The sequence below is a fragment of the Halichoeres trimaculatus genome, unplaced genomic scaffold (genome assembly GCF_033239565.1).
Source record: "Halichoeres trimaculatus isolate MK-OKI-2021-1 unplaced genomic scaffold, fHalTri1.1 fHalTri1_scaffold_11, whole genome shotgun sequence".
NCBI lineage: Eukaryota > Metazoa > Chordata > Actinopteri > Labriformes > Labridae > Halichoeres > Halichoeres trimaculatus.
Window position 1 is genome coordinate 34,687,986 of NW_027437189.1, and position 27,922 is coordinate 34,715,907.

At 43.1% G+C, this 27,922-nt stretch overlaps 1 protein-coding gene across 1 annotated transcript; it reads right to left on the minus strand.

Moving 5' to 3' along the window:
* Positions 1-17,774: 17,774 nt before the first annotated feature.
* Positions 17,775-24,509, minus strand: LOC141798985 (tumor necrosis factor receptor superfamily member 5-like). The gene is made up of 10 exons (XM_074680997.1): positions 24,478-24,509; positions 24,242-24,270; positions 22,867-22,992; positions 20,809-20,925; positions 19,061-19,225; positions 18,586-18,718; positions 18,280-18,470; positions 18,149-18,180; positions 17,990-18,062; positions 17,775-17,895 (listed from the first exon to the last, which is right to left on the minus strand). Exons 1-9 carry the CDS (start codon positions 24,507-24,509, stop codon positions 18,006-18,008), a joined length of 882 nt encoding a protein of 293 aa, XP_074537098.1. The 3' UTR covers positions 17,775-17,895; positions 17,990-18,005.
* Positions 24,510-27,922: the final 3,413 nt, after the last annotated feature.

A 27,922-nucleotide genomic window follows, 5' to 3' on the forward strand; every position in this document is an offset into this window, starting at 1 on the left:
CTTTAAAAGACAACTCTCCACATTTCTGGACCTGAACAGAAACATTTAAAATGTGGCTTCTAATAGTCAAATATCGCAGATGAATGAATCAAGGTATAAACAAATGATGTATAAATGAAATGTTTTAAACTTTGCTGCATTTTAGTTTGTCACATCCACGCTGCTGACGGCTGCAGTGATTTTCTTGCAGACGAGTTTTTCTGACTCCCTCTGACACCACTTTTTTAGCTACCAAACAACACGGCGTCATTTCTCTCTACTTCTGTTGCTATGGCGTTCCTGATCAGCTGCACGGGGAAGTTTCCTTTTTCCTGTAATGTCGCAAATTCCGTGGGTTCGGCCAGCTGAACCTTGAATATTGAGGGCATGTTATGTAAATTACGATTGTTTTTCAGCCGCCACATTTATCAACAGCTGATCAGGCGTACGCTGTGATTGGCACTGATCCGCACGTTTCATAAATCACACGCAAACGTTGCCGTAAGCTGATTTTTACACCAAGATCTGCGCCAATTCCCACACCAGATTGATAAATGAGGGCCAGTGTGTGCAGATGAGCACAGATGGCCGGTCTGTGTGATGTAACACATAAATTTACAGCAGGGTCCGAAATCCACTGCGTTTTGTCCTCACTCATGGTTACAAACGCCATCACAACACAAAAACTTGATCTATGTGAACATAGATTTGTAAGTTGAAACATATTTTGTAGTTAAGATGATACCAACTTACAATTATGTGTTATTACGACAACTTCAGTAATCTTTCACTTAAAATACTATGTTAGAATAACAATTGCCAAAATCACTCTGTACAGTGTGGTGTGTCAGTGAGCTGTGAGCTCTGTGAGCAGGGAAAGCATTGGTTTTTGAAAGGAGGGGATGCATATGCAAAGATAGAATGCTACAATCAGAAGCTGAACACGTTTTCTGTGTCAGGTGGAAGCAGCTCCAATCACACCCAGCCTCTTGATGCTGAAGGCCCCTACAACCAGAGCCACTTGGAGGGTATGTATGTTTAAAAGCAGAAAGCCTTTTACTGAGCTGAACCAGACCAGAGTCTGGACCCTGTCAGACTGGGTCCAGTTTGTCTGGGTGCTGGTTTTATGGGTTAAACAGGAAGCTCCTCTATTGATGAGCTTTAAGTGATTGAATACAAAAACATGGAAATAATGACACAATAAACACCTGTGAACTCTTTCAGTGTCAGGTGGAAGTGCTGACAATTATACACAGCATGTTGATGATGGTCATGTTGATCCGATCCAAAGGAAGCGTAAGTATAGTTGTTTGTTTATGTTTACCTGATCTTTTGGTTTAATAAACCCAGAAACATCTACATGATGTGTTTGTAAACTAAAAAAGATGCTGTGTTTACATGATTCCGCTGCCACTAATTTCCTGGTGTTTGCTGAAGCAGCCTGCGAAGATGATCACTAACTCGCTGCTAAATATTTGATGCTATTCATCAAATTATGTAATTTGTATCAAAGTCAGTGTTCTACTCCAGCTCTGCATGTAGACCCTGTCCCAAGCAGAGCTGACACACAGACGGGCCTGTTTCTCAGGCTCATACTGGTCTGAAGCAGAGATGGCTGTGTTTATAAAGCTCAGGGTAAAACCAGTTCACAGAACTTTTTTATTCAAACCAGTAACAGAAACACAAAGTGACTGGTCACCAGTCTACAGTCAGATTAATTGGCTGCTTCCTTTACAGGGAAATCACTGTCTTAATGAAAATGTCTTGTCTTCTCTGTAGGTGGTTGGCCTGACCATTGTACTTATGCCAATATAGCAAAGTGCTTTAATTTATCAGACAAAGTCAAGTTCTACTGGACCAGGCCAACCGAAGACAACAGGAGGCCTACAAAAGTAGAACTAAGCATATTTCTCTACAGCATTCTAGACGTGGTAAGTGTTTTAACCTTTACTTACTGTTTGTTTTTGTCAAAGCCATATCACTGCTCTATGGGTTTATGTCTGTGGAAGTAGATCTCAAACTCCCTCTAGATTTAGTCAGACCATGGACCAATGATCAAGTCCAGATTTTAGAGCTCACAGAGCCCCCAACTGTTAAAAACTGATTAATCAATGTTTGACATTTTTAAATGTTTGTGGAAACTTCCTTTGTCTCTTTAACAGAAACTACTTGTGAATTACTTGAGAAAGATTTCCTAACCCCAATCCTAACTTTCCTCAATTCCCAAAAGTTAGAAAATGTCGATGTGATGCACAGCAATCCCCACTGTTAAACTACCAGGGCTCTAATTTCGTGGCGCAGCGCAGGGGGCGCAAGCCTGGCGCAGCCTGCACAGCGCTAATTTCGTGCGGCGCACCTCCGTGCGCTGCCAATTTGACAATTTGGTAGACCGTCTGCGCAGAGATGGGTGTGACGGCGTGCCAGGGGGAGGTGTCAGCATATTCATGTTGGCGCAGTGACAGTTTCGTTCCAAAAAAGTGCGCTGAAAGCTCACCAGCTCCAACCTGGTCTATCCTCGGCGCAAAGCGGAGCGCACCCTCTGCAGTTGTAATTTGGTGACAGGCGCACATGTCCGCACATGTCAACAAAGCCTCAGAGGCAGGTTTCCAGAGAGTCAGGCACATTTTAATGCTATAAACAATCACAGCAATCACTATTTAATGTAACCATCTGAACCAGCATATACATTTATATCTATATTAACTGTCCCGTCACATCTGATGTCAGATTAAAGCCGTTTGTCATAATGGAAAGTTAACCTGACGTCAGCTGGAAGTTTGATGCACATCTTACAATTAAACAATAAACAGCCTTAACATCTGATCCTGAGTATATATCTGGTTCTCTCATTTCATTTAATTCAAAGAAAAGAAGGAGAGAAAAGACGAAGAAAAAAGAGACAAAATAAATGTTTGTCACTCAGGATTTACCCGTGATTTCCCATATTTCTCTGTTTTAGTCTTTATTTTTAACGTGATCTAAAAAGATGGAGTACATTATTGTAAGGAGGATGAGGTGGAGACACTGGGAGATTATACAGTATATCACCAAAGGTTCTGCTATTTGGCGATGACAAACCAGGAGTGCAGGTGGATCAAAAGTATTCTGAATGGATAAGCCAGCTGTGTAACTGTCTCTTCATATTTTTACTCCGAATAAAGACAAAGGAACAGATTAAATCTGTCCAGGGAGCTGGCCCACAAGGTGACGCGCTTCGTGTCCTCCGACGTGCCCCGCTGTCCTTTGTCCTGCTACAGGGACAGCAGCTCTGACCGTCTCCGCTACCAGCACTCTCTCCGCGGTGCTGAAGATGAGTCAGACCAATCAGATGCTGCGCCTCGGCCGCAGGGCATTAAAAGGCGAGGAGAGGCGCTCATTTGATTGGTGAAAACAGTTAAACCCACTCACGGCTTTTCTCCTCCCTCTCTGCCATTTGCACGGAGGGAGGCGTGGACACGCAGCTCTGCGCTCATCTGCGCTCATGTGCGCCTGGACTGCGCCTCTCTTGGCACTCCAGGAAACTTGCAAAGTGCGCCGGTCACGCCCTGTGCGCACGGCGAAGGCCTGCGCCTGCGCCTGCGCCTGCGCCTGCTCCTGTGCCTGCGCCTGGTCTACGAAATTAGAGCCCCCAGTGTTAATCCAGTTCACAGTAAAGTGTTAAATTCTTGGTGTTGCTTTTCTCCTTTGTTTTGGCTCATTTCTTGAAACAGAAATTACACTCAAAATAACATGGAAAAACCTACTACTTGACAAATGTACACAGCATAATTGAATTTCTCATTAATTTCATCGAATTCGAAATGCTTTTGTTTAGTTTTGCAAATGACAAAGTACAGGTACCCTACAGTTAGCACAGTTAAAGTCGTTAAACTAAACTGATAGTTGATTCTCAGTCTAATGGTCAGTCTCTCCAAAACATATCAGCATCATTTCATTGTATGAGTCACCTCATGCACAATAGTCTGTTCAATTGTCAAACTTAGTCAGCAACATAATAACATGAATACCACAAATGAATCTTTTGGAACATTTGATAAATTGATAAATCGGAAGTCAGGTGAAAACTACAACTTGAAGGAGGAGTTTCACACATCTCAGAAGTCCAGATGACAGGTTCTGTCTTGCTTGGCAGTATGAGTGCGATGTGTGATGTCAAACCTTGGAGGCTACTCTAACCGTAAAACCTTTTTTTCTTTTTTTCTTTTTTTTCCCATTTTTCCCCAATGACAGCTGGGATAGGCTCCAGCCATCCAGAACCCTGAACAGGAGAAGCTGTTAGGAAAATGAATGAATGAATGTATTCTGTTACCGAAAAAAGGACTGGGCCCAGACTGAGAGGTGGACATGAGGGATATTTCATTGGTCCGCTGCCATAGTAACAAGACATCTAAACGTTTTGACATGCAGTGCTCACACAAAACCAAAGGGATGATGTGTTTTGAAGGGAATGACTGTTTGTATGAGACAGGAATTTGGTTTTGACACATAACTGAAGTTTTTAGGGAGTATAGACGCTTAGCCTAATACTTTATCTTTTGAGGTGTTTGACTTCCCAGGAGTGATCAGGTTGACGTGTTGTACTTGTAGGTTGATACCTTTGCTGTACGTTGATGTTCAATAAAGTTCTGCAGGCGTGTCATCACTTTAGCAGTGTAATACATCTGTTTTTTGAAGAAGCATGCAGATATGTCAAAATGATGAAACAAACAGCCATGTTCCCCCATGCTACCTACAACTACAGCGGTCAAAAACCAGAAGCCCCTTCTGAGGTCAAACACACCCCTAGCTCAGTAGTGATGTCCCTTTTATACTTGTCATACAGTGACACCCAGTGGCAAACTGTGAACACAGCTTGACCCATAAGATAAAAAGAAACATAAATATGGCTCTTACAGGGAGGGATATAAGCTTTTTGCAGGTGATCCATGGTGTAATGCTGATCAATGGTGTAATGCTGATCAACTTCAACTTCAACTTTATTTTATTTATATGGCACTTTTCATGCACTTGTGCAACACAAAGTGCCTCACAGAGGATAAAAACAAAAAGCAAAGCCAAACAAGAGAAAAAAAAGAATCAAAGGAATACCATTAAAACCCCAAACCTCCCACCCCCACAAATATACCCATTGCAATTAATCAATTAATAATTGATCAGTCCTGGTTATTTTGAGCAAAAGCACCAACAGTGTTGAGAACGTCCGTTTCTTTTTCAAGAAATGAGCCAAAACAACTGAGAAGGATATTTGCATTTTTGGTGGCACTGACTTTTTGTATGGGAAAGGAAATTAGCTTTAGAGTGAACAGTTTTGGGGCGAGTTACGTGCTTCTGTGGGTGAGCTGTGTTGTGTTGAACTGTAAGACTGTTTGCCAAATGATCTTAGAGGTTTTAGAATATAATTTTTGTTTCAAAAAATGAGCCAAACCAATTAAAAAAAAAATGTAATGCAGTTCTACCTGAGGTCCATCTGGTCTTGGTTTTGGTCCTTGTCCCTGTTGTTTAGAAGTTTCTCCAGATTCTCTGAATCTCTGCCTGATATCATGCTGTGTAGATGGTGAAATCCTCTCTGGAGGCTCCTTTTTAGACTGTCATATGACTAACCTGTTGATAATGACCCTCTTATGTTTCTCCTGCTTCTTCTTTGACATGACTCGGCTTTTTGAGAGTTTTGTTGTTGCTAATATGTTGTTGTTATTGATAATAATTTAATGTAGGTTTATCTGGCTTTTGTTGCTTGATCAGGACTTTTTCTCTTCTTCCAGAAAGAAAAGGAACAGGAATTAGTCGCTTACTTCTGGATAAACATGGTGAGTTCACTTTAAAGACTTTTTGTTTGGCTTAAAAACCACCTCTCTGTTAAAAGACCAAACTGTCACTTAACCAACTGAACTTTACATCTTGTTCTTTTTAGTGGTGGAACAATGAATTAATCAAATGGAAAAGGAGAGATTTCTGTGGGACTCAAAGGATCACTCTTCCTGCTGAGCTGTTGTGGAAACCAGATATTACCATTGAAGAGATGTAAGTTTGTCTCTATGTCCTCCACAGCAGAAGAAGCTCTGTGCACTTTGCTTTCTGACCAAACTCTTTCAGTATTTGTTATAAACCTTAGTTCTCCTTGAGCACATGCACTGTGCTGGTAGTATGGGACAGGTGTTGCTCTTTTCCCTGCAGCTCCTTGTTGAGTGCATGAAGTTTAGCTCTGTCAAAAACACAGATACAGTTTATGCATCATCAGACAGTTCCTCGTGCTGCTCTCTAACCCCAATACCCTGACCCCTTTGAGCCTCTTTAGTGGTCTACACAGGCTGCACAGGGTCCTCCGAAGGCTGCAGCATTCATGGGCTGCAGAACCTGAATTGAGACACAGCTATAGGTTCTTGTGACTCTACAGTTAGCCTGTTAGCAAAGAGGAGGTTCAGCCTGTGCTCTAGAGACAAAAAGGATTTAACAGGCCTGAAGCAGCACTAAAAGTAGGAATGTGGATTATCAAGCCAGAGCAGAGATCTATCGGTGTTTCAGTTCTAAAGATCCTCCTTTGAGCTAATAGGAAGGTCTCATCTAGATAACAGACTGATGACACTTTAATCCACATTTAGAGTTTACCAGGACACAGGTCTGTACCAAGTCCCTCTGCTCCTGTCCTCTCTCCACGTGCCCATGCTGCTGCTGAGGTGTTAAGGCTAAGTCTGTACCACTGAGATGAGTTCAGAGCTTCATTTGTCTCTAATGATGAAAAGTTGAAATGTGTCTCTTTACTCTCAGGAATCTATCTCTTCAAACTTTTGGGCTTCATTTCAAACAAAAACAAAATGAGACGTTTTCATCAAATAATTCATCAGTTTGAATCCACAGCATGCTCTTAGAGTGACCTGTCTTTTCCTCTTTCAGAACAACCAAAGATAAGCTGTTTCACGCTCAGTATCTCACTGTGTTTTTTGATGGATTCATATCGCAAAGGAATGGCATGGTGCTGGTCAGCACCTGTAAGATGGATTTCTACAGATTTCCCTTTGACACTCAGATCTGCAGCCTAACCTTCAGGTCAATTGAACATGACTGTGAGTATAATGCTGAAAGTTTGGGTTTTTAACATTAAATCACTGATTTTTGAGATCAGGGACCAAACATGCTCCACATTTGACTTTTTCCTGATGCCTATTATTTATTACAACTAGCAGTTTGTTTGACCCCAAACTACAACTTTGTGGGACCTTTGGACGAGTAGCAAACACATTTATTTTCATTAGTTTTAGATAGGAGAGGAGATATTTCCAATTTTAGAGTACAATTGAGTATGAGCTAAAAACATCTTCCTCTCGCCCACCCTGAGCGGTATTGTGTCTCCATCAAGCTCAGGTCCTCTACCAGAGGCCAGGGAACCTGAGGATCTTAGCTGCTCCTAGGAGAGCACACTTCTGGACGGCATTCTCAGATGTTGTTCCCAGTGCCAGCCCCCAGTGTCCCAATCACAACTGGCACCACTGTTGCCCTCACACCCCACATCTTCTGTAGCCCTTTCTTTAGCCCCTGGTATCTCTCCAGCTTCTCTTGTTCCTTCTTCCTGATGTTGCCATAGCTCGGTGTTGCTACATCTATCACTACCACTGTCTAGGGATGGGTACCAAAGTAGGTCATTTTATAGGTACCGATCCAGATTCTGTCTGTAGTACTGAGTACTGATTCATGTAAAATCAAAAGGTACTATTTTTAGGTACCTGAATGCATCCTAGTGACTGTGAGGAGGTGGAAGAGTAGGTGATTTTCCATGCTGGACATGAACACAGCATTGCAAGGTTATACATTGAAGAATAAATATGTTAAGTATTTTTGTATATTTTATTATTAAACAAATTGATATATTTTATCACATAAACACAAAAAAACCCAACAAAAATTGGTACCGTTGAGTATCGGTACCGATTGCCAGGTACTGGGCATCAGTACCGTATTGTTTTAAATGCGCAAAGTTTTCATCCCTATCGCTGTTTTCTGATGTTTATCCACCACTGCTATGTCAGGCTGATTGGGTATTTTCAGCCTGGATCTGGAAGTCTCACAGGACCTTGGCACGCTTGTTCTTTACCACCTTAGGGGGCATCTTCCATCTGGATCCTGGAACTCATATTTGGCACAGTTGCTCCGTACACTATGCCAGCTATCTGGTTATGCCGTTCCATGTATGCCTTGGCTGACAGAATCTTACACCCTGCTGAGATGTGCTGTACTGTCTCAAGGGCTTCTCTACACAGCCTGTGAACCGGCCGCAGCTTGTCGAAAAAGGTGATGCACAGAGCAAAATTTGGCATTACTTTACTTAAGAAGCCGACAGTCGGGGGTGATTTTATTTTTGCCAATGTCCGTCTGCTCTTTGTGGATTTCACATCTGCCTTCAACACCATCATTCCTCAGACACTGATTCACAAACTCAGTACTCTTGGACTGAGCTCCACCCTCTGCAACTGGGTCCTGGACTTCCTGACAGACAGGCCGCAGTCTGTAAAGATCCACGACATCTCCTCCTCCCTCATCACCCTCAGCACTGGCTCTCCCCAGGGCTGTGTGCTGAGCCCTCTCCTGTTCACTCTGCTCACACACGACTGCTCAGCGCAAAACCCAAGCTGCCTGATCGTGAAGTTTGCGGACGACACAGCTGTGGTTGGACGCATTGCCAACAGCTACAAGTCCGACTACAGGCAGGAGGTGAAGCACCTGGAGGGTTGGTGCAGTGAAAACAGCCTCTGCATCAACGTGAAGAAGACCAAGGAGATGGTCGTGGACTCCAGAAGGGGCAGACACCTCCCCCTTCCTCCCCTGTACATCGGAGGGACAGCGGTGGAAGTGGTTTCCAGCTTCAGGTACCTGGGCGTCAACATAACAGACGATCTCACCTGGAGCAATAACACTTCCCGCCTCATCAGGAAGGAACACCAGCGCCTCTCCTTCCTCAGGAGGCTGAGGCGCGTTGCACTGAAGAGCTCAGTCCTGACATCCTTTTACAGGTGTGTGGTGGAGAGCGTCCTGTGCTCCTGCATCACTGTGTGGCACGGCAGCAGCTCTGTGGCAGAGAAGAAGGCTCTGCAGAGGGTGATGAAAGCTGCAGAGAAAACTGTGGGATGCAGTCTGTCCACAACCTCAGACATTTACACCCACAGATGCAGAAAAAGGATCTCCCCCTCCTTCTGGCCGCGCTGCTACCCCCCCCTTACAGCAGTTCCTGCTGCCCTCCACACACGCACACGCACACACACACGCACACGCACACACACACACACACACACACACACACACACACACATCACCCTCCCTCTCCCCTCCCTGACAACCATGCACGAACATTGCACAATGCCGTTTTGCACAGAACTCTGCAGTACTTGCACTCCTCTCCATTCCATTTGCACTAACTGCTGTAAATATTTTCCGCTTCCACTTGACAGTGTTGAAACCTTTTTATTGACAATGTCCATGTTTATTTACTTTTATACTGTTGTTTATTTACTTATGTAGTGTGTTCTAGATTTATATAGTGTATTATTTAGGTTATGCAGGCTTATACCGGGACCAGGGACACTAATTTTGTTCCACCTCATGTCTTTACATGTGTGAAATGACAATAAAGCTCCTTGAATCCTTGAATGGCTCTGATAGGTTAGAAGTCTGTCCAGTTGCCTTCATTGCTTACTCCTGCTGCCATTTCTAATCACATTTGGAAAATAGGGACTTAATGAACAGATCCAGAGTATTTCACCAAGGTCAATGGGTCTGGGGTCCCCAGGCTAGTACAGGACTCCAAGACACCAAGACCAGACACCTTGTCTTTGTGAGAAGTGGAAGGGAAGACTCACACTTTTCTCTCTTTCTCCAACTTTAGGGGACCAAATGAAGCTGATTACAGGATGGACTAATGAAGAAATATTAAGGTTTACTCGTGGGGAGATGAAGACTGAGTCAGAGTGGCTCCTCATGAACGTAACTGTGGAAACTTTAGAGGACCTCAGTTTTAACTTTGCCTCAAACGTGCTGGTTTACAGAGTGAGTGCCAGTGGTAGAGGTCTGGACACACTCACACACATACACACACACACACACACACACACACACACACACACACACACACACACACACACACACACACACACACACACACACACACACACACACACACACACACACACACACACACACATTGACATACTTTCATAGAGCCCATTGATCCATCTCTTCCAAACAGGCCAGACTCTATTCACATGTTGATTCTGTTGATTGAACAACATGGACTGCTGCAGAGCATTAGCTTGTTGGTATCAACACACACCTGTTCAGATCCCCTCATCCTGGACAGCTCCAGTTTTTCTCTTTTCCTCTAGTTTGGTTCCAAACACTGATGTTGCTTTGAAATGGACAAACTGTCCCCACTGCTTGCTGAGTTGAGTGTAGTTCAGTCTCTAAAGAGAGAAACAGTGAGCATTAAACAAAGGCTTGGACTCTATGATAACCCGTATGATGCTAACCTGCTGATTGAACAGCTCATTGATATGCAATGGGCTCAAAAACTGTTCAGCTTTGTGAACTGAAGTGTTGGAACAAAAAGACCATCCTGATCTGATCATGATTTCACAGATGACCATAAAGCGGCGTTCAGTCCTCTATGTGGCCAACTTCATCGTCCCCATCCTGTTCTTCCTGTGTCTGGACTTGGCCTCCTTCCTGATCTCAGAAAGTGGAGGTGAGAAGCTGAGCTACAAGGTGACGGTGCTGCTGGCTGTCACAGTGATGCAGCTGATTCTGAATGATATTCTGCCTTCTTCTTCAGACAGGATCCCACTCATAGGTAAAGGAGTTCAGAGTCCTGCACTAACTGATGGATCTTTAGCAGCACCTGCTAACTCACTGTGAGCTCACTGATTGGTCTGCTCTTTCTATCACTGCTTCCTTCTTTTAGCTGTCTACTGTATCGGGGTTTTTACTCTGATGATGCTGAGCCTCTTGGAGACCATTTTGATGATGTACCTGATGGAAAAGGACGATGTGTCCCAGGACCAAGAGGCAGAAAAAGACCAAAGCCTGGGTGAGGACTGCAGGGACCAGTCCAGAGTAGTCCCATGTAGAATCTATCATTTCAAGCTGTTGTGTCTTTGTTCAGGCTCTAACCTGTCCCATGATTCTTTGCAGACATGAACAAATCCATTCCTTGTGTGCGTGTCTTTGACCAGTCCCCTGCTGAAACGACTCCTGAGCTGCTGCCAGAGGTGAAAGAGGTCAGCATGAACTGTTTTTCTGTCGAACTGCTGTGATCCTTCTCTGCTCCATGTTCTCTTCATCCCATAGATCCAGAGCCCCTAGAACAAACCCTGGCTCAGCTCTAGGAGACAGAAAGAGAGCAGACACAAAGAGCTTTGAATGCAGCTCTTGATGTGTTGTTGCTAACAGATGGAAGTTTGTACATTTTGCTCATGAAGCTCATTTCTAATCAGGGTTAAATCATTTGGAGTGTTACTGAGTCATCTGAAGGCCTCAGAAAGGCTGATTTGACACTTTCTCCCTTCATTCAACACCTCCCCCCATCAGCAGCTTCTCAGAGTATGAGGTCCACTGTTGACTTTCATCTCAATGACTCTTCTGACTCCGTCTTATTCTTCTTCTAACTGCCCTAATACTCTGTGGTATGTTTTTTCAGGGCAGCAGCAGCCAGCTGACCCAGGAGATCCAGGACTTTGAGAGTCTGAGAGACGAGCTGAGTGAGATCTCCCAAAAAATGTCTCTGCTTCTCAGCAGCAGGAAGGAAGAAAAAGAGCCCAGCTACTGGACCAGAATGACCAAAAAACTGAGCCGGATTTACTTCATTTTTTATCTCCTATCTGCCAGTGCGTTCCTGGGATCTGTGTTTTCAGTTTGGCTCCATGAAGACCAACATAACATCTAGAGAGTGAAACCAACAGTACAGAGGGTCATAGAGTCTAAATGTTCAACAGGTCAGAGTTAAAGGCTTGATTTGGAGGATCAGTCCTGCTTCCTTAAAGGCCCTGTGAGGACTCTAGGCCTGATTCTCAAACAGTCTCACTCTTTTATATTTGACTTTTGGTCATTCAGGAGTTCAACACTGGCTCTGTCTAGATTCCTGGCTACTTCAGATTTTCCCCAGAGAACAAAAATTCATGGACCACATGCAAACCAAAAGTCCCTTTGATGATCAAAAAATGTATGCACTGACAAGAGCCACGTCTTTACCACAGTGGCTGAGGGTGCTCATGGGAAAAAGAGTCTTTATTTTGGAAAAAACACTACCGATTCTGGCCACAGGTGTCACTGTAATCACCCCCAAACAGATGGTCCCCTCAGGGCCTTCCAGTTGAGCAAAGAGACGATCAAGAAAGTCCTTTTAGTGTTATTTTTGGCTTCCAACTTTGGTCACTTGAAGGTGTAGACAGTTCCTCCAAACGACGTATTTTTCTGATCCATTTAAGACGTCCACAGTACCTCCATATAAGAGCTACCTTCTGCACAAAGAGAAAATCAAAGGACGTCCTTCCAAAGTTAAACTCATTGTAGAACAAGAACAGTTTCATTTAGCAAATGCTTTTTGTCCAAAAATAATAAATAAATAAAATCTTTACCCTTTCCTGGACCTGAACCAGTGTCCCTATGGTTCCAAAGCAAAGTCCCTTTGGACTGAGCTGCTGTCTCTGCTGATACCCCTGCAGCCATTCTATGTGTTCTTATTGTTGTGATCTTTCTTGTAGTTTCTGTGTCTAACTGTAGTCCAGTTTCTGAAAGTGTCAGACTGTTCCTGTTCGTTTTCCTGTAGCGTCATTTGATTTTCTCAATGTATGTCACCATTTTGGAATGGAAACAGGAAATGGAAACAATCAAATATTACTTTGATTCAAACCCAATGTTTTAAGTGAGATGTCCAAAAATGATGTTGAAATGACGTCCTTTGACCTTCAGTGGACTCACTCACTCACTCAATCGCTCACTCACTCACTCACTCACTCACTCACTCACTCACTCGCTCACTCACTCAATTGCTCACTCACTCACTCACTCACTCATTCACTCACTCACTCACTCAATTGCTCACTCACTCACTCACTCACTCACTCACTCACTCACTCACTCACTCACTCAATTGCTCACTCACTCACTCACTCACTCACTCACTCACTCAATTGCTCACTCACTCACTCACTCACTCACTCACTCACTCAATTGCTCACTCACTCACTCACTCACTCAATTGCTCACTCACTCACTCACTCACTCAATTGCTCACTCACTCACTCACTCACTCACTCACTCAATTGCTCACTCACTCACTCACTCAATCGCTCACTCACTCACTCACTCACTCACTCACTCACTCACTCACTCACTCACTAACTCACTCACTCACTCACTCAATTGCTCACTCACTCACTCACTCACTCACTCACTCAATTGCTCACTCACTCACTCACTTACTCACTCACTCAATTGCTCACTCACTCAATCACTCACTCACTCACTCACTCACTCACTCACTCACTCACTCAATTGCTCACTCACTCACTCAATTGCTCACACACTCACTCACTCATTTGCTCACTCACTCACTCTCTCACTCAATTGCTAACTCACTCACTCACTCACTCACTCACTCACTCAATTGCTCACTCACTCACTCACTCACTCACTCACTCAATTGCTCACTCACTCACTCACTCACTCACTCACTCACTCAATTGCTCACTCACTCACTCACTCACTCACTCACTCAATTGCTCACTCACTCACTCACTCACTCAATTGCTCACTCACTCACTCACTCACTCACTCACTCAATTGCTCACTCACTCACTCACTCAATTGCTCACTCACTCACTCAATCACTCACTCACTCACTCACTCACTCACTCACTCACTAACTCGCTCACTCACTCACTCAATTGCTCACTCACTCACTCACTCACTCACTCACTCAATTGCTCACTCACTCACTCACTCACTCACTCACTCAATTGCTTTCTCACTCACTCACTCACTCAATTGCTCACTCACTCAATCTCTCACTCAATTGCTCACTCACTCAATTGCTCACTCACTCACTCACTCACTCACTCAATTGCTCACTCACTCACTCAATTGCTCACACACTCACTCACTCATTTGCTCACTCACTCACTCTCTCACTCAATTGCTAACTCACTCACTCACTCAATTGCTCACTCACTCACTCACTCACTCACTCACTCACTCACTCAATCACTCACTCAATCACTCAATTGCTCACTCACTTAATAGCTCACTCACTCACTCACTCACTCAATTGCTCACTCACTCACTCACTCACTCACTCACTAACTCACTCACTCACTCACTCAATTGCTCACTCACTCACTCACTCACTCACTCACTCAATTGCTCACTCACTCACTCACTCACTCAATTGCTCACTCACTCAATCACTCACTCACTCACTCACTCACTCACTCACTCAATTGCTCACTCACTCACTCAATTGCTCACACACTCACTCACTCATTTGCTCACTCACTCACTCTCTCACTCAATTGCTAACTCACTCACTCACTCACTCACTCACTCAATTGCTTTCTCACTCACTCACTCACTCAATTGCTCACTCACTCAATCTCTCACTCAATTGCTCACTCACTCAATTGCTCACTCACTCACTCACTCACTCAATTGCTCACTCACTCACTCAATTGCTCACACACTCACTCACTCATTTGCTCACTCACTCACTCTCTCACTCAATTGCTAACTCACTCACTCACTCAATTGCTCACTCACTCACTCACTCACTCACTCACTCAATCACTCACTCAATCACTCAATTGCTCACTCACTTAATAGCTCACTCACTCACTCACTCACTCAATTGCTCACACACTCACTCACTCACTCACTCACTCACTCACTCACGCACTCACTCACTCAATCGCTCACTCACTTAATTGCTTACTCACTCACTCACTCACTCACTCACTCACTCACTCACTAACTTGCTCACTCACTCGCTCGCTCACTCACTCACTCACTCACTCACTCACTCCTGCTCAGTCGTCCTGACATCCAAAAAGCTGATGTTCAAATGTTGAACTGTATATTGACGTCCAAGTGGGGTCATGGCTAGACTTCCAAGTAGTGGACCTAACTTGTACGTTGTGTAGACATCCTGCAGGGCAGGCAATAGGGGCCCTGAACCAGAGGGGGGCCCCTGAGAGCAACTTTGAATCACTACATAGCAGTGACAGTGAAGAGAGTTTGCAATGACCACGTCGGCTGTGTACAACTCCCTTAAAGGGCCTCACCCTCACCTCTTGCAGCAGGTAGTGGTGCTGCTGTGTCTTGAGTGAGAGGGTTTATCAAAATGAAGAGAAGCTATCCTTCTAGGAGCCACAAGCAAACAAACAAACAACAACAACAAAAAAACAGGAGGAGCTAAAAAAACAACAAGGAAGTGGTCAGCAGCACAGATATTAGCCTCCAGAAGCTAATTTAGCCGGAAACAGCTCAGTCTGTCCTGCTCCTGTTGAGTCCTGCAGTTAAGGACACCTGTGCTCAACTTGTTACTGGGCTAGCAGGCTAATAACAAAAAACAGCTAACGTGGATGATGCTTTTTCTTTTGCCACCAAATGAAAACTTTGTCCAGCTTAACTGACCTGTCAAGCTAAGAATGCTAAAATACAGAATTCATAGGCATTTCATTTAGCTCATACACTCCTATAGTGCATGGATGGAAGTTACTGTATGTTGTTTGTCAGAGGTGTTTATCTTTTATTCTCCATGTGTGTTCAGTAGGCTTTCTCCTTCTTAAACTGTTTTTATTTCTGTCCTGTATCATGTTGTAAATGTAAACCTAGTGTCATAATGAAGGCATTAGCACACACTCTAATCCTCTGTATTGAAACCATGTTAAATCACATTCCTCTGATTAAACTAACTAAATAATGAAGCAGTAGGAAATAGAAGAACAGAGTCACTTTCAGAGTCACAGACGGGTTTATTTGTGAGGCTGGGTTTATTCAGAGACATGTGAAATGTGATGTAAAGAGACTAAAAGAAGTGGAGGAAAAGAGGAGAAATAAAACAAACAAACATCTTTATTGTAAAAAAGAAGCAGAAGAAGAAAGTGATCCAGAGGATGAACACTCCTCATGATTATCCTTCATGATAATCAACTATTTACAACAACACCTTGTAACCACTGATATGCATGTATTTATACATGTATCTCTATAATTTCTATCTATCTATCTATCTATCTATCTATCTATCTATCTATCTATCTATCTATCTATCTATCTATCTATCTATCTATCTATCTATCTATCTATCTATCTATCCGAATGAATGAATAATTAATTAATTATAAAAATATGAAGTAAAGATTGACAGTAACCCATGTCATTAAAAGCAAAGCAAAGCAAAGCATGACATGCATGTGTTTCTATGTCTGACTGTAATGTGAGTTCACAAACTAACTACAATTAACTGAAATGATGGATAAAATGTCTTTAGGTGTTGTTTTTGTTGGTTTATCTCATTTATAAACGTATTATTTGAAACAGACCGACCACTCAGGAGTGCTGGCAGGCTGCCAACACTCCCACTCTTTAACCACCAGCCCCCATTGTTCTCCTTACTTGTATTTCTCCTGGTTAACCCCCTATTTTAAGGACAGTCCAGTGTAGCGCGAGGAGGAGAACAGGTGTGCAGCTGATGAGGAGGAAGATGAAGACGAGCTTCTTAACAACGAGCTTGTTGTTGAGGAAGAGGATGATGATGCTAGCGGGGAGGATGGCGAATTTGAGGAGGACAGTGAGTGATCTGTATCTGTAACTGTTTAACATCAAGGTAACGTGATTTCACTTTACAACCTGTTGCAGTTTTAGCAACCTGCCTTGATGTACCTGTATCGACAATACCTTTTTCCTTTTTCTTTGTGTGATTCAAAGAGACGAAAAAAATTACAAGAAACGGACAAAGAAGAGAGAGCTGCTGCAAAAGGCAGCCATAGCAACCAAGAACTGGATATCATCCGCAAAGCAGTGAAAGTGGATACCAGATTTATGTAAGATACCACCAAGTGAGAGGAGGTAGATGATGAAGAGTAGGGGCCCCAGGACAGAACCCTGAGGCACACCTGAAGTAACGGGGGAAGACTGGGAGGAGAAGGATTTGACTTGGATGAACTGAGTGCAGCCTGTGAGGTAGGAGTGAAACCACTGTGGGGGGGGGGGGGTCAGTGATGCCTGTGAAGGAGAGTCTATTGAGGAGGATGGGGTGAGAAATGGTGTTGAGGTCCACACTCAGAATAACGAGGATGAGGATGGAGAGAAAACTGGAATCAGGAGGATGTTAGTGATCTTTATGAGGGCGGTCTCTGTGCTGTGGTGGGGACGAGGAAGCTGGGTTTTTCCAGGACTAGGGTTTTTCAAGCTTGGACTGACAGCTGCAGATTTAAAGAGAGTGGGAGCAATTCCAGTTGACAGAGAGGAGTGGGCAATGGCTGAGATGAAGGGGAGCAGAGAAGGGAGGCAGGATTTGACCAGAACTGTGGGGAGGGGGTCCAGCTGGCACCAAGCAGGATTTGATAATAAGGTCAGAGATCACTGAGGGATGAGGGATTTCAAAGGTAGAAAATGGTTGACAAGGTGGGCGAAAACCAGAAGAGGGGAGGGCTGAGGTAGAGGAGCCCAGGTGCTGATGGATTTTATTCACCTTTTCATTGAACAACAGGAGGAGAGTTACACGTATCTGAGGACTGGGGGAGAGTAGGGAGCCAGGGGTTGGATGATGTTGTCAAACAGGGAAAAAAGAGTCTTGGTGATTCCTGCATTAGAGCAGATGAGTCCAGAGTAATAAAGAGCTTTAGCATGAGAGATGGAGTCCTTGCAGTCGCACATGACCTGAAGGAAAAAAAGAGATTTTTTTTTTACTCCATTTATGAAAACATGTCAGAGTTTATCTCAGTCAGAGCACATTTCACTGAAACACTCTCACCTGTTTCATCTGATCCTCAGATCTTTCCTGTTTGACTCATCTGGTGGTTTGTGTAGTTCAGACTTCCCATTTCCTTCAAAATAGATATTAATGAGTGAGTGAAACCAATGAATAACTGAACTGAGAGAGGGATGAGAGCGCAGAGAGGTTAAAGTATACCTGATATCCATTTTCTGTTCCTCTCCTTATTCCTGAAAGTAAAGATCAACAATGAAAAAGAACTGAGTCAAACAAAAAAATCTATAAATAAAACATGATCATATTTTTACTGTCACAGAGTGAAACCTTACCTCTGGTTAAAGATCTGTTTTTCTTCAGTCTGTACACTATGAATACACACACAGCAGCTGAAAAAAGCACAACAGCTCCACCAACAGAAACACTGATGATCTCTTTGGTCCTGTCTGGTTCCAGCTCCCCACACTCAGCATCCTGTGATCCAGTTCCTGGTCTCAGCAGCTGCTGATTGGATGGATCACATCTGTAATGATAGAGGGACATTTGTTAGAGGAACATCTGTAGGATCTGATGAAGTCTCTGCTGCTGCTGGAAGAAGAATTCAGGTGTGTCCATGTCTGATGAGAAGCTTCACTCACTCTGTGTGATTCTGACAAGACGTAAACGTGCCGTCAGAAAATGTTCCCTCAGAGCAGGGAGAGCACTCAGAGTCTGACTCTGAGCTTCCTGAAAATACAGAGAATTGAATTTTTGAATCAACTTTATTAGCCGCTCAATTGCAACAAAAAGAGATCAAATCAGCAAAACGTGCACTGCTCCAAAATTAAAGGGAACACTAAAATAAAACATCCTGGATCTGAATGAATGAGATATTCTTATTAAATAGTTTGTTCTTTACATAGTTTAATGTACTGACAACAAAATCACACAAAAATTATCAATGGAAATCAAATTTTTTTATTCCATGGAGGTCTGGATTTGGAGTCACACTCAAAATGAAAGTAGTAAAAACACACTCTAGGCTGATAAAACTTTGATGTAATGTCCTTAAAACAAGTCAAAATGAGGCTCAGTAGTGTGTGTGGCCTCCACGTGCCTGTATGACCTCCCTACAACACCTGGGCATGCTCCTGATGAGGTGGTGGATGGTCTCCTGAGGAACCTCCTCCCAGACCTGGACTAAAGCATCCACCAACTCCTGGACAGTCTGTGGTGCAGCGTGGAGTTGGTGGATGGAGCGAGACATGATGTCCCAGATGTGCTCAGTTGGATTCAGGTCTGGGGAACGGGTGGGCCAGTACATAGCATCAATGTTTTTGTCTTACAGGAACTGCTGACACACTCCAGCCACATGAACTCTAGCATTGTCTTCTATTAGGAGGAACCCAGGGTCAACCGCACCAGCATATGGTCTCACAAGGGGTCTGAGGATCTCATCTTGGTACCTAATGGCAGTCAGGATACCTCTGGAGAGCACATGGAGGGCTGTGTGGCCCTCCAAAGAAATGCCACCCCACATCATTACTGACCCACTGTCAAACCGGTCATGCTGGAGGATGTTGCAGGCAGCAGAAAGTTCTCCACGACGTCTCCAGACTCTGTCACGTCTGTCACATGTGCTCAGTGTGAACCTGCTTTCATCTGTGAAGAGCACAGGGCGCCAGTGGAGACTTCTTGGTGTTCTCTGGCAAATGCCACACATCCTGCACGGTGCTGAACTTTAAGCAAAACCTCCACCTGTGGACATCGGGCCCTCATACCACCCTCATGGAGTCTGTTTCTGACCCTTGGAGCAGACACATGCACGTTTGTGGCCTCCTGGAGCTCATGTTGCAGGGCTCTGGCAGTGCTCCTCCTGTTCCTCCTTGCACAAAGGAAGAGGTAGTGGTTCTGCTGCTGGGTCGTTGCCCTCCTACGGCCTTATCCATGTCTCCTGATGTACTGGCCTGTCTCCTGGTAGTAGAAGTGGTCTGTGGTCACCACCTGCAGAATCACTCCTTTATTGGGGGTGTCTTGCTAATTGCCTATAATTTCCACCTGTTGTCTATTCCATTTGCACAACAACATGTGGAATTGATTGTCAATCAGTGCTTCCTGTTTGGACAGTTTGATTTCACAGAAGTGTGATAGACTTTGAGTTACATTGTGTTGTTAAAGTGTTCCCTTTATTTTTTGAGCAGTGTAGTTAAAGCCTCAAGCCTCTCTCCACACTCCCACTACTATTCCTGGACTCAGGACTTCTGTCCCACACCCTTTCCCCCATGAAATAAGAAAACCCCTCTAGTGAATTCCTCTGATTCTGTGTGTGCTTTTGGGTCAGGGCTTCATATCTGGTTTACCAACCCTGACACCAAGCCCACCGTTAATTTCACATCACTCACAATATCGCTGTAGAGAGCCTGGACCATGGCTCTGAAACCAGGGTTGAACCCAAACCCGGCCAGAGTCTGCCACAGGTACTGGTGTTCAACCCGGTCAAAAGCCTTTTCCTGGTCTATAGAAATCAGACCAGTCTCTGTGCCCAATGAAGTGGAGAGCTCCAAACATCCTGAATTAAAGTGACATCATCACTGATGAGCCTGCCGGGCACATGGTAGGTCTGGTCAGGGTGGATGATGGATGCAATCACTCCCTCAGTCTGAGGACCAGAACTTTTGACAGGATTTTATAATCTGCGCACAGCAGAGAGACCAGCCTCCAGTTTTTCAGTTCTTGCAGGTCTCCTTTCTTATGCAGCAGCGTGATGACAGCCCTCCTGCAGCTCAGAGGCCGTCTGCTGGTCTTTAAACTCAGTGATAACCTTGTGTCTGGTTCTATTATGGACCAGAAAGACAAAAAGTCAGCAGGAAGGCCGTCCATGCCTGGAGCTGTGCCGCTCTGCAGGCTCATGGTGGCTGCATGGAGCTCCTGGGGCATCACCTCTGCTGCCAGCTTGTTGTTGACCAGAGGGAGACCGCTGTGGAAACTGCTGTGCACATCTGGATCATGTGACCACCCATTCTTAAAGAGGTCTCTGTAGAAACCAGTAACATACTTCCTGATCTGTGACAAGTCTGAGACTTTGGAGCCACTGCCCGTTCATAAAGAATGAATGGTGGGGGGGCTGTATGATAGACTAGTAGTCAAAACCGCCTCAGCCGAGACCAAGACACCACCAAGGCCAGAAGGTAACGAGACAAAGACCAAGACTAAGACTAAGACAGAACAAGCCAAGACCAAGACTTAATCAAACCGAGACCAAGACCAAGACCAAAAAAAAAGAAGAAAAAAGTCTAGCATTGGAGTTAAAATTACACCATAATCTGCATGAGTTGAAGAGCAAAAGCAGCACCCTGGGGTTCAGCTGCATGGTATAAATATGAAATTGTATTTCAGTACAAAGACAGTGCATGTCTTGTGTGTGAACTGTGAATTGATGTGTCCGTCGTGGTATGGCTGCGTCCCAGCTCAGGCAGGAGGCATATACTCAACAATTCTATATTTGCCAGATGCTGGAGCAGTGATGTGTTAATTTAACAAAAAGCAGATGGAGTGAGACAGGAAGTTGTGCACTGACACCACCCAAAAATGCCCAGTTTCTTTTTTAAATAATCATATTCAACATATTTAACAAGGTAAAGATATTTATCAACAATTAGGTAGAGCCACAGTTTGAAACGTGACAAGAAGCTAACTTTGTCAGTTTGTCCGGTAGTTTAGTAGCTGGCTTTATTTAGCTCTACTCACAGCCCGGTGATCTGAGACGTGTCTGTAACATGTAATGTTAGTGAATCCTGGTTCTGTTCCACCAGAGCTCATCTACCAACTCCAACCTCACCAAGCAGAGCTAACTTAACCTGGCTCTTCATTTTATTGATAGACTCTCAAGTTTGAACAGACCACAGCAGAATAACTGCTGACTGTTGGAGTCAACATTAGCCCAAAGTTTAGCCAGTGTTTGAGCTGACACTCTTTCTCTCTCCTGTTTATCTTTTTTCTGCTTTTCTGTCCTTTTTCTGTCTGATAGTTAGGCTCCAGTGTCAAAGGTCAAAGGTCAAAAGTTTCTTTATTTATACCTTGCCGTAAATTTGGTTTGCAGGCAGGAACTCAGTAGTCCAGTATTGTCATTTATTTATTTAATTATTTATTTATGTAATTAGTTATCCTTTCAATCCTGTACTTTTTGATACATACATTGCGAGTGCCCAAGTCGGGGCACCCCATTCTGGACACACCCCTGCACGTCAGCGCAAATCTGCAAATCTGCAGGTACGTGATGTTGCTTTGCTCATCAAAAGATAGATTTATGCTGAACAGAGGGTTCAACTCGTGGGTTAGAGGGAGTTCCAACGCAAAATGGGACTTTACTTTCCCCAGGTAAGAGTCAAACAACTCCCCAAGCATGCAACGCGTCTCTCTCGCTCTCTCTCCAGTTAAATTGATGTGGATCGCCCATCTGCGTTCCGTCTGCTTCTCCGCAGTCACAAACAGGATGAGTGCAGACGTTTGTCACAAAATATTCAAAGGGCGCGTAAAAATAATAAAAGCCATAACAGAAGTTGTGCTCTACAAAGCCAGCAGTGTGCCTGGGTATATCGTTCGCTTCTAATCCCTCCAAGACCGACATGTCAGTCCGAGACCCATCGAGAACAGGAGACCCTGAGACCAAGACAAGACCGAGACCAAAGACTGTCGAGGCCGTGACAAGACCAAGACCATGAAAAAGTGGTCTCGAGACCAAGACCGGTCTCGAGAACTACAAGCCTAGTGTATGAACGGCCGGTTCTGCCAGACGACGGCCGCCGCTGTCGTAGGGGGTGCTGTCACCGGTCGAACAGGCCGTCAGCAGACCAGCAGCACCGGCCGTTCTGGACTTCTCCAGAACGTCCAGATGGCCAGTCCGCCCCTGGTCCTGTGTCTTTATAGAAGGAGAAACGTACCTCCATCACAGTTTGTACAGTTGTAGCACTGCCTATGGTAAGTCAGCTGGTCCATAAAGGTTCCCTCAGGGCAGGGCAGGCAGTGAGTACTATAGGACCGCGTGCAGTCATCATAAAGTCGATATCCTGTTCAAAACAAACCAAATACAGAGGACTGATTCTTTACATCACATGTATTTGAACATGAGGACATCTAAGAAAATATTGTTTCTACAATTAACTTTATTAAATTAGTAAGATCGGGGATTTTTCCTTTTTTTTTAGTCAGCCTATGGTCTGAACTACATCCAGGGGTGTTACAGGTGGAGGTGTTTTTTGACCTCCAGCACTCCAAACGAGCTCTCACTCAGCTCACCTGTCCTCAGTGCACCCAGCTCACCTGTCCTCAGTGCACCCAGCTCACCTGTCCTCAGTGCACCCAGCTCACCTGTCCTCAGTGCACCCAGCTCACCTGTCCTCAGTGCACCCAGCTGCTACTCATCAGCCTGGGCAGTCTATAAAGGAGGCCCTTTCCCTCAGTTAGGTGTGTGACACAAAAGAACCAACACCTTCAGTTGAGTTCTCTTGGTTTTGTGGCATGAGTGTTTTGGGAGCGTGTGTGAGTTAAGGGAAAGAGGATATATAAGAGATTTGAGAGAGTTGATCACGTAGGATATCTCTGTCAGTGACCCCTGTCATTCACATCACGAGACTTCTTGGAATGTAACAAGAGTAGGGATGGGTACCTTTCACATTTGAGACAATATGGTACCAATGCCCGGTACCTGGCAATCGGTACCAGTACTCAATGGTTCCAATTTTAGGTACTTTTTGTGTTTATGTGGTAAAAAATATCAATATGTTCAATAATAGAATATAATGTTTTTTTTTTTAATTTAACATGTTACTTCTTCAATATATAACCTTACAATGCTGTGTTCATGCCGAGCATAGAAAATTGCCTGCTCTTCCAGTCCCTCAGTCACAAGGATGCATTTAGGTACCTAAACATGGTACCTTTTGGCTGTATGTGAATCGGTACCCGGTACTTTTGACAGAATCTGGTCGGTACCTATAGAAGTACCTAATTCAGTACCCAACCCTAAACAAGAGGGAAATTTATTTTTCTTTCTTTCTTTCTTTCTTTCTTTCTTTCTTTCTTTCTTTCTTTCTTTCTTTCTTTCTTTCTTTCACATCTGCACATCAGAAGAGTTAGCCAAGAATTAAAAATGTATTTTAGTTCCACACATTTCAGACTTTCTAAATGATGAAAAATAAAGTCGAGGCTGAAACTAAAGGTTCAGATTTCACTTGTTCCGCAGACTCTGTGTTACAGATGTGATCCCACAAAGTCTGTTACTGATGAACAACTCAATAACATTCAGGTGGGTCTTACCTGAAGGACACATAGGACAGCACCTGCGCCTGGGGATACGTTATGGCCAGGGACGCGAGAAGTCATTTATACCTGGGGGAGCTGTACTAGGGGATACTAACGCGCACGAAAAAAATCGGGTCTTTTTTTTGTTCTCTACGGGATCTTATTGAGCCTGCAGACAGCTAAATAACCAGACGTTGTGTGCCAACAAATCGGGATTTATTTCAAACCAATTAAACAAAATATTAGTGCACCACAGTCCAGGCTGACAGTCTCTCTGGGTCATTCTCTTCTACCCATCTTGACCACAAAGGCACAACCCAACAAGACACAACGTGACGTCTCTGGAAGGAGAGAGAGTCAGAGAGACAAAGAGCGCATTCTATCAGTGTCTAGGAAACACCACTTCCAGCCTCAATGACACTTACACAATACAATTCAACATTATCGCTCTCCTCTGCCTCTCGTACCTGTAAATCAACATCTGTTGTTAACCAGATGTGACATGACCCAGTTGCAAGGTGACTCAAAGAACAAACACTTTTTTTCAACATATATTTTATTCCCCAAAGTCATGGGAAAGTTATCCCCAAATACATTATTGATTGTTTTAATATGTGTGTGAAAAAAAGCGGTAAAAAAAAAAAAAAAAAAAAAAAAATCTAAATATAGTTTTTCCCCTCCTCCACCTCCAGGGGGTGCTGCAGCACCCTCAGCACCCCACTTCTCGCGTCCCTGGTTATGGCTCTCTGAGAGAGCATGAGAATGTGCATTAGTTATGGTTCAATATGCTCTCCTCATTTGTCTCTGTGTGTATTGTATTTTTGCAGTGTTTCTTTTTTCCGAACACAAAGTGTGCTTCCTCTATTACTTTGTTATATTTTTATTTTTTATTGGAGAGCATGCCACACATGTTTCGACCTGCTGTGAACTTGATTATCTAGTTTGCGGGAGAGACACATTCTTTTGAATATTTGTGGAGGTTTAACACTAAACCCTACATTTGCCACACCCAGTGCTGGTGCACACCCAATATCGTTTTCTGGCTACGCCACTGCTTTATACTTGTAGAAGTTTTTATTTCTCTGATGACGTTTTACTTTTACTCAGTTACATTTTCAACATTTATATCAGGACTTTATACTCCTTACATTTCCCAAACAGGCTTGTTACTTTATATATAAGCCTAAGCCTACTTTTTTTTTTTGTTTTGTTTTTTTTTTTGGCGCTGCGACACAAATGTGTGTCAGCTGGTTTTGGTTTTGAAAGACACAGGAGGAGACAAGTCTGCGTCTGTGTGTCACAGGAGCAGCACCCACTGGCTAGAGGAGCTTAGCTATTTCCATGTGTAGTCCCTGGGTGTGTCACTCACAATAACGCAACACCTGTACAGTGAGAAACAATCGTTGCTCTGTGTGCTATTAAAAAAGTGCTATGAAAAAGGTTGATTAAAAGTTGGGCCTAGGAGCATGATTTGTAACACCATAGTTTAGAAGCTGATCCTGGTCCAAAATTCAGTGTTAAGAGGTGTGGTGTGCAAGGTTGTAATAGTTAACTAAAACGAAACTAAAAAGGAAAACTAAAATTTAAAATACATTGCAGTTAACTCAAACTAATAAAAACTAGAAAAGAAAACAAAAACGATAAGTAAACTAAAACTGTGTCTTGTGTTCACAAAACTAACAGAAACTAACTAAAATGATAGACAAAATTAGTTATAGTTTCTGACAATGTTAACAGCCTTTAGGATTTAAATTAATCCAACACACTTTCCCAACCAATTTTAGACAATTTTAGGCAGTTGTCAGTGCCGTACGGCACCATCACAGCGACGTACTGGGACGTGCTTGTTTACTGCACTGACTGGCTGTGCGCTGTGCTGCGACCAAACGTAGAGGAGCAATGAATCAGAGCATCTTTAATCGTTTAATTGTTACAGAGTCCAAGTTTTTATTTATTGAAGCTCATATTGTGTTTTTTTTTATTTATGTTAATATTATATTTATGTAGTTTATGTACCATTATTTTATATAATTTAGGCTTATATTTTTTTAAACTAAGTTTATATTATTTTCATGTATTGAAGGCAGCAGCCAACAGTTCAGTATCAGCATTGACTGAGCAGTGAGCACCATGTTGGACTTGAAAATAAACAGTATTACAAAATATTTACTCTGACCTTTTTGAATCGCGCACCTAGTTAATAAGGTATGAAAAAACTAAAACTAAAACTAAACTAAACTAAACTAAAACTAAGCCTTGTTCCAAAAATCAAAACTAAATAAAAACTAGAATGCCCGCTCTGAAACTAATTAAAACTAAACTGTAATGGTAAGAAAAATGTCAAAACTAACTAAAACTAAACTATAATGACAAATCCAAAACTATTATAACCTTAGTGGTGTGTTAACCTTAAGTGTACAATACAAATGCCTAAAGGTCCCTATAGAGAAGTTCATTAGGATACTAGGCAGGTAGTGTTTGTTCAAACAAAACCATTTGAAATAGAAATACCTTTTACTTTTAAAAGTACTTTTGACGACATTTCAGCGCCTGTATCTTTAACTTTTACTAGAGTAAATATTTGGATTAGTTCTTTTTAATTTTACTCGTTTTTTTAAATTCTTTTTGTTTGTTTGTTTGTTTGTTTTTGTTTTACTTCTACTCAAGTAAGGTACTGGGTACTTCTGCCATCTCTGATTAAACATAGGTTATAACCTATACAGAATGTGTTAAAAACACCGCACAGACTGTCAGTTTAATCTGTTAAAACAACAAACGTGATTTTAAAGCTGCTGTACTTGTTTCTGTATCCAAGTTTCTGTTTTAAGGCATTAATGAGGAGACGTACCTTATTGCAGGGATCACTGCAGGAGTGGATTTTATTTCCTTGGTCTTCAAAATTAGAGTGCACCGTGCGCGTTCACGAACAGTGTCTTCACAGAGGACTCGTGTTTCTCTGCACAGTCCTAACTGCTCTCTGACCAACGTGGACTTTAAGTTTTAAATCCCTTAATATATAAAAAAAAATGTTGTACAGGAGAAGGCTGTGCTTTGAATCAGCCTGTATTTCACACATAAACGTTGCGTCCTGTTTTGAATCAATACGGGACGCGATCGATTTGTCCAGTACGGTTTGCCTTGAACGCAGCACAATTCTGCCCGAATTGAACGTGACTCTTCCCACTGAGCGGCAGTCGGTTGGTTGATATTAAGCGTCGAATAAATTCTCATCACTGTGTGTGTGTGTGTGTGTGTGTGTGTGTGTGTGTGTGTGTGTGTGTGTGTGTGTCTATATATATATATATATATATATATATATATATATATATATATATATATATATATATATATATATATATATATATATATATATATATATATATATATATATATAAACACACACACACATATTTTATTTATGTGACAAAGGAAGTTGTTAATTTAGCTCAGCACAGATACTTCTATAGCAAACAACCAGCCTAACTTCATCCAAAGGAAATCCCTCCAGACTTTTACATCTATACAAGAGTTGTAAAATGTTTGTGTACATTTCCTGAATGTGTCCCTAAAAACCCACCATCAAGTCACCACAGGAAGGAAGATCAAGAAATGTTGAGCAAAGCCTGCAAAGAGAAGAAAAATGTACCCCAATCTAAAGACTGTTCACTAAGGATCCATGAGAAAATCAAACCAAGC